This window comes from Chiloscyllium plagiosum, unplaced genomic scaffold (assembly GCF_037043375.1).
Source record: "Chiloscyllium plagiosum isolate Xiang-an unplaced genomic scaffold, Cpla_swu_hap1 HiC_scaffold_21, whole genome shotgun sequence".
NCBI classification, from domain to species: Eukaryota; Metazoa; Chordata; class Chondrichthyes; order Orectolobiformes; family Hemiscylliidae; genus Chiloscyllium; species Chiloscyllium plagiosum.
In genome coordinates this window covers 31,752,775-31,770,235 of record NW_028270159.1, presented here as the reverse complement: position 1 = coordinate 31,770,235, position 17,461 = coordinate 31,752,775, and the positions used below count along the sequence as shown (strand labels likewise).

At 39.1% G+C, this 17,461-nt stretch overlaps 1 protein-coding gene across 1 annotated transcript in view; it reads right to left on the bottom strand.

Annotated features, from left to right (window-relative positions):
- LOC122564795 (multiple epidermal growth factor-like domains protein 9) overlaps window positions 1–17,461 on the bottom strand; it is a 324,564-nt gene that overhangs the window by 125,217 nt on the left and 181,886 nt on the right. The window contains exon 3 of the mRNA XM_043720030.2: window positions 11,027–11,166. Within this exon, the coding sequence (XP_043575965.2) occupies window positions 11,027–11,166 (140 nt within the window). The remainder of the gene's footprint in view (window positions 1–11,026; window positions 11,167–17,461) is intronic.

Below are 17,461 nucleotides of genomic sequence, written 5' to 3'. Positions count from 1 at the left end.
TAAGAGGTATCGTTAGTAAGTTTTCAGATGACACCAAAATTGGAGGTGTAGTGGACAGTGAAGAAGGCTATCTCAGATTTCAACGGGATCTTGCTCAGATGGGCCAATGGGCTGAGAAGTGGCAGATGGAGTTTAATTTAGATAAATGAGAGGTGCTTCATTTTGGGAAAGCAAATCTTAGCAGGATTTATACACTTAATGGTAAGGTCCTCGGGGGTGTTGCTGAACAAAGAGATCTTGGAGTGCAGGTTCATAGCTCCTTGAAAATGGAGTCACAGGTGGATAGGATAGTGAAGAAGGTGTTTGGTATGCTTTCATTTATTGGTCAGAATATTGAGTACAGGAGTTGGGAGATCGTGTTGCAGCTGTACAGGACATTGGAATATTGTGTGCAATTCTGGTCTCCTTTCTATCGGAATGATGTTGTGAAACTTGGAAGGGTTCAGAAAAGATTGTTGCCAGGGTTGGAGGATGTGAGCTATAGGGAGGCTGTTTTCCCTGGAGGGTTGGGAGCTGAGGGATGACTTTATAGAGGTTTACAAAATCATGAGGGGCATGGATAGGATAAATAGACAAAATCTTTTACCTGGGGTGGGGAAGTCCAGACCTAGATGGCATAGTTTTAGGGTGAGAGGGGAAAGATATAAAAGGGACCTAAAGGGCAACTTTTTCATGCAGAGGGTGGTACATTTATGGAATGAGCTGCCAGAGGAAGTGGTGGAAGCTAGTATAATTGCAACATTTAAAAGACATCTGGATGGGTATATGAATAGGAAGGGTTTGAAAGGATATGGGCCGGGTGCTGGCAGGTGGGACTAGATTGGGTTTGGATATCTGGTCGGCATGGATGAGTTGGACCGAGTGGTCTGTTTCTGTGCTGTACATCTCTATGATTCTATAATAATGAACCAGATGGGGATTTTCACAGCAACCAAGGATAGTTTCATGGCCTCTATTACACAGGCGAGTTTCCCAATGAACTTGTTGGAATAAATGGTCTCTTTCTTTCCTGTATATTGTACATTGTACTAGTGCCTAAAGGAATTCTTTCCTTGTTGTGGTGTGAGAGTGATCACAGTCCAAAGCTAGGCCTGTACCACTGTGTGTCACAGCACACTTAGGCACATTTAATCAAGACATGCATTGTTGAAGGTCCTCAGGAAATTCTTTCTAACTGATGATTCTTTGAGCCATATGGAGTTCATGCATTTATATAATTACCTAAGTGCAGACTTCTGTCACATGGTTGAAATTTCATTCAATTTCAGTGAGTGGCAGCACTCAAAACCCAAAGGAAAGCTAAGAGGTCTCGCCACATCTGTTCCTCTTTCGAACATGCATAAGATAAACATCAGATAACAGTGTGTGCTCCACATTAATTATGACCACTTGCTGTTCTGTAGAATTGCCACAACTCCTGAGAAGAACTAATGCATTGTCCTTGCCTGTTATTGTACTCCTGTACTAAGCAATGGACCTAAGGAGTAACTTGAATAATTGTAACATTTACTGTTCTGTGATATTGTCCAAACAAAAACTCAGAAAACTGCCAGTGTTTTGTACTGAAAGAAATCTAAACCTAAAACAAAACTAAGTACCTTTGCAGTTAGCTTTGTTTTAATGTAGAATTAAAAGATTACTACTATTAGAACATGCAAGTACTTCAGCTCAACCTTACAAAATATAGAAAACTTTTGAAAAGACTGCTGGAATTTCAAAATAAGTTTGTGCCAAACAAAAAAGGATTCATTATGATGAAGTCATTCTGAGCTGATCTGAACATCAGATTAAGTATTTGAGCATTAAGATACAACAAGGACTTTCCTTTTAGACAAATACTCACACTAGAAAATATCCAGAGCTAATCAAGAAGCACAGAATGAAACTGATGCTACATGTAAGTGAATAGATGATGAATGAGCCAAAAAGATGAGTCAGAGATTAGTCTTGATTGAAAGCAGAGAGAGAAAAAATAAATCAGATTAATTTTGAATAAAAAAAAAGACAAAAATAATATTGTGCTTGAAAAAAAGCAATTGACAAAACAGCAAAGTTATAAAAGAAAGGAAAATAAAATACTCAGCAGCTCATCCAGCATCTGTGTAAAACGAACTAGTTAACTTTACATGTGAATGAATTTCTGTCAAGAGTATAAAAAAAATGGGTTTCTGGTATCAACTAAGTAAATGTGCAAGGCACAAGTTTGAAGTATCAGCTCTGTTACCAACAACATTGCTGGCTATGTGTGGCATCCTTGAACTTTCATTACAGACCAGATCGCTTGACCATGACAAACTTCACACAGTGCAAATTGTTAGGGCAATCACAACGGGAATCTGTAGGTGCTAAGTATGCTAAGGACGCCAGATTTCACAATGATTGAGACATGTCATATGCTATTACCAAGTGTAGCCTTAACATTTGAAATTGCTAAGGGACTTTCTGGTTTTTGTCCTAGTATGTCTGACCTTTACATCAGAAACAGAGTTAGGATGAGAAGTCATTTTGTTTGAGAAAAGAGTGAGCTGTTACAATTTGAAAATCACTGTATTGAAAGGAAATTAAATAATAAATTCCAAAAGATGATTGGATAAATACCTGACAGGGAGTAAGTGCAGGGTTATGGGAAAAAAACAACAAAATTGGATTAATTAGTAGGTACTTTCTAGAGGCTACAAGAATCACAATGGCCCAACTGGCCTACTTTTGTGGTATATTGTTCAATGATTTGATGACATCAGTAAATATCAAGATGGACAGGATGTTCTTCAGTCAACAGAAGAGCTTAATATCTCATCTGAACATACTGAGAAATGTGCAAGCTATGATGCAGTATTTTACACTGTTAACTGATCACTTAATTGACTTATTTGGATGGAACACCCGAGTCTAAATAGAAACAGTTAAACGTATACTGTATAGCATCCTGCACAAGCACAGAGTGTCCCAAATCTCTTTCAGTATTTTACAGGCAATAAAATGTTTGAAGTGTGTTCACAGTCAGCAATTTAGAAAAAATAGCAGATAGCTTGCATTCAACTGCAAGATGTGACAAATAGCAAAGTGATATTGACGAGATTTTTATGGCATTGTGATCGAGGGATGAAGGTTGGCCATGACACAGGGATAACTCCTCTACAAACGAATGATATGCATTGTTTCCTCCTCACTTCAAGGGCACAGGGTCTCAGTTTGACATCACAACAGAAGGACAATTCATCAGCACTCCCTCAGTGCTATTGTGGAGAGTCAGTCTTGATGTTTATCCTCAAATCCTAGAGTAGGATTTGAATCCACAACCATCTAGCCTAGAGGGAGTGCTACCAACTGAGTCACATAGAATGGTTAGAATGAATATTGAAACAGGAGAATCATAAGTCAATATATGAAAACAGCCAGTAGCTGATATACAGAATAAATTGCCTCAATCCCCATCCAAATATGTAGTTTGTAGGAGACCCAAGGTCTGCAATTAGAGCAGTTAGTGATATTAAAACTGAGAAGATATAGGGCATACAAACCCAGATATACTTGATGGCATCCCTCACATTTGTTTGAAAAGATACAGCTTCAGCAAAATTTGCATTTCATCTTCGTCACTGTTAACCTCAGGTAACTGTATCCAAGTTCATTCAAATTCTTACGTCTAATTTACATAAGTCTAATGATTTATTTAGAGGAGTGAGTTGAGGTGAATTAGAGAGAGATATCTTTAATGAATATTTGCAAAATCTCACATGTTTAGTATAAAATAGTAATAGTTTATTTTGTTTGGTCACCTTAAGTCCTTCGTAAGCATCTGAAGGTCAAAGATCAATGTAATTAGATTTTCCTATATCCTTAACAAGGAACTTTATAGAAATTGTAGTGATAATTATTAAATACAAATGTCAAATGGGTTACATTTTGAGATCATGAAACAATATTACATTCATTTACTGACAAATTTTGTCTTCTCCTCAAAACCATACAAAAGTTACATCAATTGTTCATAGGAAATATTTCAGAAGCGCAAAAGGTGTTGTCATGATATTCCAGGGAGAAAGAGTCCTCTGAAATTTCATAGTGATTTAATTGTCTCTAAAATTGTCTTTAAGAATTTGTAATAGCCTCTTGAATGGTTGAGCCACTTATCTGAAAAACTGGTGTCCTTAAAACAGAGTGACAAGTGACAATTTCAAGTCATCATACTTTATTTCTGTCTCTCTCTCCCTCCTCTGCATGTATTTCAGCTGCCAACAGTTCTTTGTTTGCAACTCTGATTGAGCGTCTCTGCATCACCAGAGTCATTCTGAAAGTATGCATCACAATGACTTTCAATTGTGGGCTCTGTATTTACCCCATTCAAAACAGGACTTCATTGAAATTTGAAAGCATGAGCCATTTGTTAAAGAGGTTTTTTAAAAAAAATCCAGCCAGATTCCTGCCAGTACAGTGAACTTTATTTGACTTTAAGCCGTTTCTGGGAGTTGAGCAGCTTTTTACAAGGTGCTGGTTAAATGACAGTTTAAAAGTGAAAGCAGAGTTGAACGTCAAATGTCAGGGACTTTGAATAAATTGACAGACAGCTAGTTAGAAAAGAGTTGCTTATTCCAGATCTATCTATTTCGATACAACTAAATATCATGTCCAAAGCAATTCCACAAACTGCATTGATCCAAAGCTGAAATTAAGCTGACATTATCAATAGCAATCTGGATTTGAATTTGTTTTGTACATACAATATACAATACAGTACAAGTACAGGCCTTTTGGTTTCTAATCCATACTGATTCCTAATCCATACTTAGATCTGCTTCTTATTGCCCATACGTGGTTTCTAACTCTTTGTTTGCCTCCCGTACATGTGTCTATAAAGATACATCTTAAACATTGCTAACGTGCCTGCTTCGACCACCTCCACTGGGAGTGTGTTTCAGGAACCCACCACCTTCCCTACACCTCTCCCCTAAACTTTCTCCCTCTCACCTTGAACCTATGTTCTCTTGTAGTTGACCTTTTGCACCCTGAGAAAACAGCTTCTGACTACCCACCAAATCTATGCCATTCACAATTTTGTAGACCTCTATCAAGTTGCCCCTCACCCTCCATCTTTCCAGTGAAAACAATCCGAGTTTATCCAACCTCTCCTCCTAACTAAAGTCCTCCAGACTAGGCAACATCTTGGTCAAACTTCTCTGCACCCAGTACAAAGTATCCATGTCCTTCTGGTAATGTGGCAATCAGAACTGCACGCAATGTTCCAAATACAGCCTAACTAAAGTTTTATACAGCTATAACATAACTTGCCTACTTTTATATTCAGTGCCCTGGCTGTTGAAGGCAAGCGTGCTCTATGCCTTCTTGACAATCTTATCAACCTGTGTTGCTGCTTTCAGGGACCTGTGGACTGTGCGCACAGATTCCTCTGTATGTCAATGTTCTTAAAGGTTCAGCCTTTTATTGTATAATTCGCACATGAATTTAACTTCCAAAATGCATCATGTTGCATTTGTCCATATTAACCTCCATTCTGTTCTCCCTGCTAGAGGAAGGATGTTGTGAAAATTTAAAGGGTTCACCAAAGATTTGCAAGGATGTTGCCAGGGTTGGAGGGTTTAACCTATAGTGAGAGGCTGAATAGGGTAGGGCTATTTTCCCTGAAGTGTTAGAGGCTGAGGGGTGACCTTACAGAGCTTAATAAAATCATGAGGGGCATGGACAGCATAAATAGAAAAGCTCTTTCCCCGGGGTGGGGGAGTCCTAAACTAGAGGGCATAGGTTTGAGGTGAGAAGGAAAAGATTTAAAAGGGACCTAAGGGGCAGCTTTTTAGGCAGAGGGTGGTGTGTGTATGGAATGAGCTGCCAGAGGAAGTTTTGGTGGCTTGTACAATTACAATATTTAAAAGGCATCTGGATGGGTACATGAATAGGAATGGTTTAGAGGGGTATGGGCCAAATGCTGGCAAATGGGACTAGATTTATTGAGGATATCTGGCCAGCACAGATGAGTTGGACCAAAGGGTCTGTTTCCATGCTGTAATCTCTCTGACTCTAATTATCATTGATGATCTTCAGCTGCATCATCAACTGCCATTTCTCTGCCAAAATCTGCAATCTATCTCTGTCCTGCTGTATACTTTGTCAATCCTCCTCATTATCTGCAACTCTGTCAATTTTGGTGTCATCACTAATCAGACCACTTGCACTTTCCTCCAGACCATTCATATATATTACAAATAATAAAGGTCCCAACACTGATTCCTGCAGAATACCAATAGTTACTGATCTCCATACTGAAAAGCACCCTTCCATTGCTAACCCTCTGTTATCTATGACCAAGCCAGTTTTGTATTCATCTAGCCAGCACACCCGAATCTCATGAGAGTCTATCTTCTATTCCAGCCTGCCATGAGGTAAATTACTAAAGTCCACAGAGACAACATCCACTGTCCTTCCCTCATCAATCACCTTCTCAAAAAACTCAATTGGTGAGACATGACCTTCCCCACACAAAACCACACTGTCTGTTGCTAACAGGTCCATTTGCTTCCAAACGTGAATAAATCCTGTCTCTCGGTATCTTTCCCAACAGCTTCCCATTGACATGAGGCTCACCAGCCTGTAAATACATTAGTCTGAACTCTCATTTTCTGTCTGTTCCAGATGTACACCTGAGCAACGGCATGAATTATTCACAGAAATTAAGAGTGAGCCTGATTTCTAAACTAGCTTCCCTTACAAAACAATATTGTGGATGTGTAGATTGGAGGGACCCATACAACCCATTGTATCTATATGGCCTCTTTGAAAGAGCTTTCTGATTAATTCAATGCATCCCAACATTCCTTCATAAGTCTATAAAGTATTCCCTTGCAAGTATTTATTTAATTCCCCTTTTAAAGTTATGCTTCCTCTAAATTTAGGAGCAGTGTGTTTAGATTACTTACTTACAGTGTGGAAACAGGCCCTTCGACCCAACAAGTCCACACCGACCCGCCGAAGCGCAACCCACCCAAATCCATTCCCCTACATTTACCCCTTCACCTAACATTACAGGCAATTTAGCATGGCCAATTCACCTGACATGCATATTTTTGGACTGTGGGAGGAAACCGGAGTATCCGGAGGAAACCCATGAAGACAATGTGCAAAACTCCACACAGTCAGTCACCTGAGGCGGGAATTGAACCCAGATCTCTGGCACTGTGAGGCAGCAGTGCTAACCACTGTGCCACCGTGCCACCCTAACTTCCATGTTCAAACTTCCAAAAATTCAAATGTTTAAAAATTCTCTTCAACTTGCTACCGGTTCAATTGGCAATTATCTTAAATTGCATTTCATGTTATGAAAGGATCAATTTAACAGTACAGAAAGTTCATCAATTCATCAACCAAAAAGGGAAATACATGGTATTCATTTGTATTTTGCTTTTTGTGAATGATTGTCAGTCTTATGGACCACTTTACCTTTTTAAACTGCTTGGAGAGGAACTTGCCGGAACCCAAACTGAACACTGAGCAAATGCTGCTTGATAACAGTGTCAATGTCATTTTCTGTCACTTTACTCATGATTCATAGTCGACTGATTTTGGCCAATTACCATCCCATCAATCTGTCCTGCTTCTTGCGTACAGCACAAACCTGGGCAACTTTCCACATTGTTGAAGAGATGCCAGTGTTGTTACTTTATTGGTATAGCTTGACTAGATGTGCAGAAAGTTCAAGAGCACTAGTCTTCAGTGCTATTACAGGAGTGTTGTTAGGGCCCATAGCCTTTGCAATATCTAATGCCTTCAACGACTCCTTGATATCACATGGAGTGAATCGAATTGGGTGAAGATCAGCATCTGTGATGCCAAGGACCTCTGGAGGAGACCAGGACATTCATTAATTCAGTATTACTGGCTGAAGATTGTTTAAATACTTTTTGCACTGATGAGCTGGGCTCCCCCATCATTAAGGATGGGGATATTTGTGGAGCCTCCTTTTCCTCTAATGAATTGTTTAACTGTCCAGGACTGTGGAGCTTAAATCAGATCTGTTGGTTTGGAATCCATAGTCAATTGCACCTGGTTATGTTGATTGTCACACTAGTAGTCCTGTGTTGAGGTTTCACCAGGGGTCAACATTTTCTGGATATGCCTGGTACTGCCCCTGCCATGTTCTCCTGCTCTCTTCATTAAAACAGGATTGATCCTTGGCTTGGAAGTAGTGTTACGAGTGGAGGTAAACTGGGCCATGAGATTACAGTTTGTCATTTGGTAGTGAAGAATTTGAGGATGACTGAAAAAAGACACATTTGGTTGAAGCTTTTTGTCTTGCATTAACCGGGATATTTTGCAAGAGTTCTAACTCAAGGGAAAACCATATCTTTTTCTGCATGAGAGAAAAAGAGCTAATTGGTTCGCAAGTCAATTCTGTTTAGTAGAGGTATTGCCATAGATAATCTATCAATTAATGCCAAATAACAATGAGCAGTCAGGCTTTGTTTAAATATTTAACCAGGCTGTTTGACTCTCATTAGTCAGGGCATTGCCCTGAGAAATAAATCGACAAATAGCTATCATGTAATGGGTTGAGTTGAAACATGTGCAGTCTGTGTACATATTCATTCTGTCTGCACAGAATAGGGTCCTGTATGTTAATATGCAAAGTGTCCAGTGCATGGTTGAGCACCAGACTGTGAGCCCAACTTACAGTCCTAAATTAGTGTCAGTATAATTCCTCGCACATTCAGGATTGTCCAGTAAATGTTGTCCAATTGCAGAAAACATGTTGGACTCTGTGTTGCAAGAGTTGTAAGCGCAGACTGGTTGGGTTCAGTCAGTACTTTGCTTGTTGCTATTGGCAGAAGGAATAGGCTGTTTGATACCACCTGCCAGTGTCTAGAATGTACCACCTAGATACCCAACATCAAAACAGCACTGAAATTCTTATACTGCATTACTCATTTTGGTGATAGCTAGAATGTATTTTTGGCTTGATGGCAGAATCCTTGATGGTAAACACCACTTGTGTTGCTATTGCACAGAAGCAACATGAAATAGCTAGCTTCAACTGTTGCTCAAGTCTTTGAGATATCTTATTTTGAGGGAGACTGGACATTTTTCAGGATAAATATTGAGTGCTTTAGGAATAGTCATGAATTTGCATTATATATATAGGAAGAAATTCTCTGATCATTTTGCCCATAGAAAGGCACTGTTATGCCTCGGTCTATTAATGAGGTTGCCGATAAGGAATCCTAACGCATGCATTGACCAGTAAAGATAGATTTGCAGTAGGCTGATGGGGAGAACTCCCAGTCAATTTCTGAATTGGTGCATCAGGGAAAGGAATCTCGTTTGACTGCTATATTTCAAAGGTGAATTTGAGCACAGAATGAAGCCCATTGTGAGAAACAAGGAAATTCTTACATCCTTAATTGCCTGTGATCTGAGTGACATCCTAAGGCTATTTCACTAGACAGTTACGTGAACTACAATGTTGAGTCAGGGGTCACCTATCAGCCAGACCAGGTAAGTATGATAGATTTCCTTCCCTAAAAGACCCTAGTGAACCAGATGGACTGTTATGGTAACCAACATTGGCTACAGGGTAGCTATTAGGCTAGTTCTTAACTCCAGATTTTTTTTGCAATTGAGTTCAAATTTCAACAACTGCCACAGTAGAACTCATGAGACCAGAATATTAGCCTGGGGTTCTGGAACACTAGTCTATTACCATAAGGATGCTGCCTTGCCCAATATGAATTTACAGATTAGAAATATGCAAGAGGCAGAGGGTTAGAAGTCTTTCTGTTCATGACACATTTCTTATGGAATCCAATAAAGATATTTACAAGAGTTGGGTCTGGTGGGGATCTTCGAGGAGAAAGTGAGGGTTGCAGATGCTGGCGATCAGAGCTGAAAATGTGTTGCTGGAAAAGCGCAGCAGGTCAGGCAGCATCCAAGGAACAGGAGAATCGACGTTTCGGGCAGAAGCTTGAAGAAGGGCTTATGCCCGAAACGTCGATTCTCCTGTTCCTTGGATGCTGCCTGACCTGCTGCACTTTTCCAGCAACACATTTTCAGCTCTGGTGGGGATCCCATGGCAATTCCCATCTATTAGGGTGTACATAGTGTCATTGAAATTGAACTCAACTGTACAAGTTGATGAGGTCATATGTTCAACAAATGCAGTTCACACAATGGTGGTGGGTCTAGATTGCCATGATATAGTGCTATAATGCAGACACCTGTACGAATGACTGTCTTTACAGACAGAATTAACAGGTACTTGTCCTGTGCCTGTTTTAACTCAACATTATAGGTGATAGCCATTTGCTGATTCAGTTCTCAGGGCAATGCCTTGACCAATCAGTGTCAACCTGCCTGATTTACATTTAAGCAAAGCCTGTAACTAACTGTCAATCAGAATTATTGGTGGCATTCTCTGTGGCAACACCTCTACCAATTGGAGTTCAATTGGCAACCAATCGGTGCTCTCCTCTTATACAGTATAAGTGTTGGTTTCCTCCTTGAACTGATATTCTTGCAAGTTGTCCTGAAGTATGAAAGACAAAAGCTCTCAAAACACTTTGCCAAAGTGTATGTTATTTTGACACTACTTAAGTTCTGTATATCCAAATGACATTTCAAAATTGTAATAAAACGGTATTGTTTTACTTATTTTATGTTTACACTTGCAAAGTACTGTGCTACAATGATGCCACGGGGTGTCTCATCCATTATCCTTGTATTTGCTCAAAGATTTTCTGAACATTTGGTGTATCCAAATAGATTTCCATTCTGAGGCAGTCAGTATTTGATTCCTTTGCATGGTCTCTGACAGTATTATAAGGGGAGAAAGGTCAGCACCTGTACAATTGTTTAAGTTTTCTTTTTTTAACCAATAATGTCACACAAAATGCATCAGCTGCCAAAATGGTTCAGAACAATAATGTCATACTTGGATAACAGATAGTGTTTTCTGGGAACAGTAAATCTCATCATATCTAGCCATCAAGATGCCATTAACGGTGGAGAATTCCAGAGTGCTTACCAGTTATATGGTCACATGTTGTTGAGCGGTTGCTACATTCACAGGGTCTGCATCCAGCTTTGCTGAACTTGTAATGTAAGGTTTGACACTGGCTACATTTCAGGCCAGTCACCCCTTCTTTGCAATGGCATTTTCCAGTGCTGTTGGAAAAAGGAAACATTGAGAAATCAGGTCAGTCATGAGGAAATGATTGATCCAATGGAAAATGCATAATAGTGGCTTCAACATAACTTGGCATGGTGTTTTAAATCTATTGCTTAGTCTCTACCTAATTTAAATTCATATTAAACAACATTCAGCAAAAAAGTTAACAGTTTTGGTGTGCTGTAAGTAAACTGAGTCCAAGATTTGCTATGAAAATGATATAATACCCAATTATTTTCAAATGGTCTATCATTTCTGTCTGTACAACGGCTGAGTGACTTAACTTTCTATAGACTCTAGCCACCTCAATCAAATTTAAGAAAGCAGTTTGGAGAATGCTATATAGCAATCACTCACTATAATTTTAAATTTACATGGTATTATGATAGCAGTAAACATGGACTATTGAATTTTAAAATAGAAAGAACTGTGGATGTTGTAAATCAGAAACAAAAACAGAAACTGCTGGAAAAGCTCAGCAGGTCTGGCAGCATCTGTGAAGAGAAAGCAAGTTAATGTGTCTGAGGAAGAGTCACTCAACCCGAAATGTTATCTCTCATTTCTCTCAACAGATGCTGCCAGCCCCGCTGAGCCTTTCCAGCAATTTCTGTTTTTGTTGCTGTTGAATTTTACCATCTGATTGTTTCACCTGGGATCTTTCATGGATTAAAATGAAATTTGAAAAGAAGAAACATGGATTTAAAATGACTGCAGTGGTCACCTGATCATAGACTAAGACAGGCTTTGAGACTCATGTGCAATAAACAAAACCATCTGCATTGAGATTACTATTTTATCTAAAGACATTGAATCTGGGCAACTGGGCCAGTGACAAGGAATTCGCATTTCCTGCTTCATTCACACTTGAATAGTAATTTCACTGGATGGGAGGTGAAAATCTCACTGGCCAGTTACCCAGCCCCAGAGAGATGATGGAGCAAGATTCCAGAATATATAGTGAACTATATTTCAACAGCTGCTTTAGAGCACTGCAGCAGAGAGAAGAAAGAAATGAATTTGTGACAACTACTCCTTCTTTCTGCCTGTTTCTCTCATCACCTTAGAATACCGAACCTGGTGAGAAGTAAGTTGGAAAACACTTAATAATATGAGTGTACCCACAGATTCTGCGGTTATTGAACATACAAGTTAAACACTGAGCTGCTGTGATCTCAGGATTCAACACCTCAAGGAATCTATGGATTTTAAATAATGTAGCCTAACTTTTTCTGACCTGTGCCAAACGCTGTCCATTTAAACTTATTACCTATGTTTGTGTGTATGCATGATGTGTTCTCTGGGAGTTGGTAGGTCACAAAATATCTCATTCTTTCACTCGGAAAACTCTTGGTATACGGCTCTATCATTTTCTAGTGAACAATGTTTTAATTGAAGTGTGATAGCTGAAGTTAAAAACCAAATTAAAAGTATTTGTTTCAACTAGCTGAGAATGGGTTAAAAAGATAAGTGCGGACTCCCTCTCTTGACCTGGTTGTAAATTGTGCATAAGTTTATGACATGTTCAATCGCAGATTACATGCTTATGTTGAAAGTATGGAGATGCACTGTACGCCGAGCATTGATTGATTATCCAAATGATTTACGGGATATTTCTCCCATAAATTTTAAAGATACAATGATGAATTTAACATGAATTTAACAAGCTCAGCTTCTTTGTAAAGTGCATTAAATTTCAATACTAGTGTCTTCCCAAAATATAAAGAAAATTTTAAATGAGAAAGAATGGCAAAGCTCACTTAGTATAGCTATCATAGTCCCGACTTTGAGTCAGTGTTATCGGTGATTAGTAATAGCTCCTACTAAAGATTCCAATAGCTAAAAATAAAACACTTTCATAAAGCGATGCCTGAAGTGTTTTGTTGATTTATTGCATGGCAGGGTCATTCAATAAGCATTACTTTTTATTCAAAATAGAATAGCTAGTAAATTTCAATACTTTCCATCAATTCTCTACTATATAGTACATTGAACAACTGGGTAAAACTGACTTGATGTTCATTCAGTTCAAACCTTTATTTGCTAATTGAAAAAACTGTCCATGGTTGCAAAGGGTGTTACTTGCTGATCCAATGGTATTCATTTAAAAAGTAATCGCTAATACAATATAGAAAATATTTTTAAAAAACACTCTTGCTGAGAAACGTTTTTGAAAAGATAAAAAGTCCAGTACTGTAGCTGTAACTAATGGCTGCAAAAATTGCCTGACTCTGGAATATTCCTGAGAATGGTGTTTGGAAGTTATGTATCCCCTGCATTTCTTGACTGTTTTATGTGGTTTATGGGCCCTCTGCATATCTCCAAGATAACATTATGGAGTGACTATCAGAGATTTCATGTCTATATAAATATATATACACACAACTTACATGATTATTGGCACCAACAAACACAAAGGCCCAATTACGTGGATGTGGTGAACACACGAGTGATCTTTTGCTATGTGATAAATCATTAACATGGTAAAAGTTTAATAGGTGCCGTCCTTCTCTTTCATTACTGACTAATTATATAGTTGGTTCTTACTGAAAAGCTGTTATTTTGCAAGAGAGCTGCGCTAAGCAGTAAGGTGCATCAAAATCACATGATATACATGAAAGTGTAAGTATACAGTTAAATCTAAAGGCAAGCTCAGACTTGCAAAAACGCACAGCAGAACAAACTCTATTTAATATGGTGTTCAGCTCAATTTCATGTCCATCAAGTTGCATAATCATTATAAATATATACCTTTTTATTCACTTTTGCTTCAGTACATTCCATGCCCTTTGAAGTTCACTTGACATTTCTTGTTTATTTTAGAAATCTACTTTATTGAACCTTTGCCCCTCATTCAGTTTTTTTTTATTCACAGTCTGGTAAGAAATGTATATATACTTTAGACGTTGTTTCATGTTATAATTTTAAATCATAGAATCATAGAATCCCAACAGTATGAAAGCAATCCATTCAGCCCATCAAGTCCATACTAACCCTGTGAAAAGCATGCCACTCAGACCCAATCCCTTACCCTATTTCTGTAACCCTACATTTCCCATGGTTAATCCACCGAACCTACACATCTTTGGACTATGGGAGGACACCAGAGCACCCAGAGGAAACCCACACAGACAGAGAGAAGGTGCAAATTCCACACAGACAGTTGCCCAAGGATGAAATCAAACCTGGGTTTCTAGCACTGTGACGGAGTAGTGCTAACCACTGAGCCACCATGCCACCCAAATGGATAGCTCTGGTCGAAGAATGGGCTGCATTACATTTACACTCGGTCTCAGTCAGGCGGTTACATAACACAGCCATCAGCCACAGTTACAGAAAGTACCCCTTGTCTCCCAGTAACCAACCTTGTAAAGCATCAGGTCTTGAAACAAAGGGGAACCATAAGAGTTCTCCAGGATTTAAGCATCATGGTAGCTCCCGGGGTACCTGACACAGATATCCATCACAGATACTTATCATCACAGATGACTTCAATATTGATGGAATAGAACCTTCATTGTTAATTAAGTCAGCTGTGTTTTATATAGCCTGCTGAATGCAATGTGGATACAGTCTGTCATTCTCTGCATCAGGGGACAAAGCCTACTGTCCAGGCTGCAGCACCAATTTCATCATGGGCAATCAAGATGAATGATATAATCTGGCACAAATTGTATCAGTAACAGCCTTGATACATTGGTGGGTCCAATAAAACTTACAATTCACAAGTAGATGGAAGACAGTGAAGGTGATGACTGGCACAGTGAGTTGCAACTCTGTCTGGTAATCAAGGGCCCCCTCTGAACCTCGTTGGGCCTGTTTTCTTTGCACTTCCTGTTGAACCCATCAGTACTGAGCTTCCACATATTCCCACATACCTCTCTAAATGACTACTTCCTCTCCCAATCTTACTCCTTCAGCCCTGATCCCATAGCTTTCTCATGCCAATCATCAAGTTAGACGGTATTTCCCCCCCCCCCCTCTCCAAAGGCCAGGGTATTTGTGACCATTGATAACCCTCTCCCACTGTAATCCCTCTCCTCCAGTGTGCTGTCATCTCCCCCAATTTTATGTTGAGTTTTCATTCTTCACAATTATTACCTCTTCTGCATTCCTGCTGCTGTCTCCTGTCTCAACAATTGACTCCCCAACAATGTGCTTCCCACAACAGTACCCTTTATAAATTATTTTGACTTTCATTGATCTGGTGCCCAGGATTGGCCATGGCCCACCTTCCTGAATGATTTGGATGCATAGCCTCAAGTGATGAGTGACTAGAAACCTGGACTAAGAACAAACGATGACCTTGGCTTACTGTGCAAATCCCTCGGGTGATGTCTGTCTCCCTTGTCCTCTCCCTGAGGACTAGTCTCCTTAGAATTTGAGATGTTGAAGCAAGTTTGCCCTAGGCACTACTAGCACGTACAGCAAGTGTGACATGAAAGTAACAAAATGTTGTAAAGCAAAAGTCCACCCCTTGACAGATCACTGCTGACAACCATGATAAGCTTCTAAGCATTATGTCTGAACCAAAAGGCAAAGGCAAAATAAGAGTGCTATGAGCACTTAAACTCTGGCTGAAGGAACAGAGTTCCAAAAGGCAAGGCACAGCTGGGATGCAGTGAGGCACAAAGTAAGAGAGCACTAAGACAGCAAGGAAGGAACAACTGAATACATTCTGGTTGAACCTATGAGTTAGGTGTCTGTCCTTGTACAGACAGTATCCTGGCAACAACATTCCAATAAATAGTGCTGGTGTATTGTAAGTAGGTCAATGATATGCAATGAGGGTGTAGTGAGACTGGTACCTGTCCAAGTTGCATGGACAGGGGTAGGTGTGGTGCTGGCAGCCACTACCTATGGAGCATATCCTGAGATGTTGGTCAGATAGAATTAATGAGATGAGGAGTTAGTCTATTAACAAGGCATTTAAGAATCAATTATGAGTTTCAATTTGTATCTTGCTGGCACTTAGCGAAAATCTCATCATACTGCTTGCAAATCATAATGATCTTGACATTGAAAAAGGCCTTGACACACACACTGTCAAATTCTGCCACACATCTCACCATAACCCACATCACTCAAATCCCAATAAGATTCTGCCCTCCAAATGTTTTTAAGGCAGAGGTAGATAGATTCTTGAAAAACAAGGCATCTGGAAGGTTATCAGGATGAGGTGACAATGTTGAGTAATCCGATCAAACGTGTCTTATTGAGTGGTGGAACAGACATGAAGGGCTGAGTGGCCGTTGCCAGCTCCTAGTTCATACTTTGGCATAATTACCATAATCAGCATTTTACACAGTCAGTAGTTTGGATTTGGTATTAGTTTTGCTGGTAAAAATCAATATTACAGTTGACCTGGAACATACAGAAAAAGAGCTGGAGAAACTCATTTAGCCCTTCAAGCCTGCCCTGTCATTCAAAAAGATCACGGCTGATCTGGTTTTGTCCTCAACTACACTTTCTTGTCTGCTCTTTAATACACTTGATTCCTTTGTTTATCAAAAATCTATCTAACGCAGCCTTGAATAAACTCAATATGATGGCTTTATCTTCACTTTCTTCTTTTCCATTCCTTCACTCACTGCCAACAAAAACTCATCATCATTGTGCCTCCTGATAAGTTAAATTTAGATTTTTATTTCAGTCTAATTTAATGCTACAGTGGTACTCAAAAAAGTAGATAAAAGAAGTATGATTTAATAGGTTTAGCAAAATCATAACAAATAGGAAAGAAACAAAAAGACCACCAAAATTTAGAATTCTATTCAAATAACTTTAGGTCTACAAAATGTATCTTTCTGCCTCTGTGAATATCTAATTACAGCTCCACAGAGAGGCTGAAAAATTACAGTCAAAGATTATATAAAATCAAAGATTTCATGAAAGCTCAACTTGGTCCCATTTATTAATAATAATTACAGCCATTTGTCATTATCATTTTATCATTAAGAACAACACCAAGTTAGTAAAGTATTCAAAAACTGCACACAATTTTCTTAAAAGCTGGGGCTGCAATTTGTTGGTATTTTTACTATTTAAGAATTTAAACTTTGATGAGACAACATAGATGGATACCCTGAGGAAAATGTGCATCAAATTGCAATAGTTGGAAGATCTGATGCCACAATTTACATTATCCTCATTTCGACTTTCTCCAAAACCAATGTGGTATCTTTCCAACCTTGCGAACAGTTATTTTCAGCAGTGAATTAGTTTGTTGGTTTAATTGTCTGGAGGCAATAACTCATGGTATAGTGTCAGTACATTGGTATTAAGTGCTGTGTT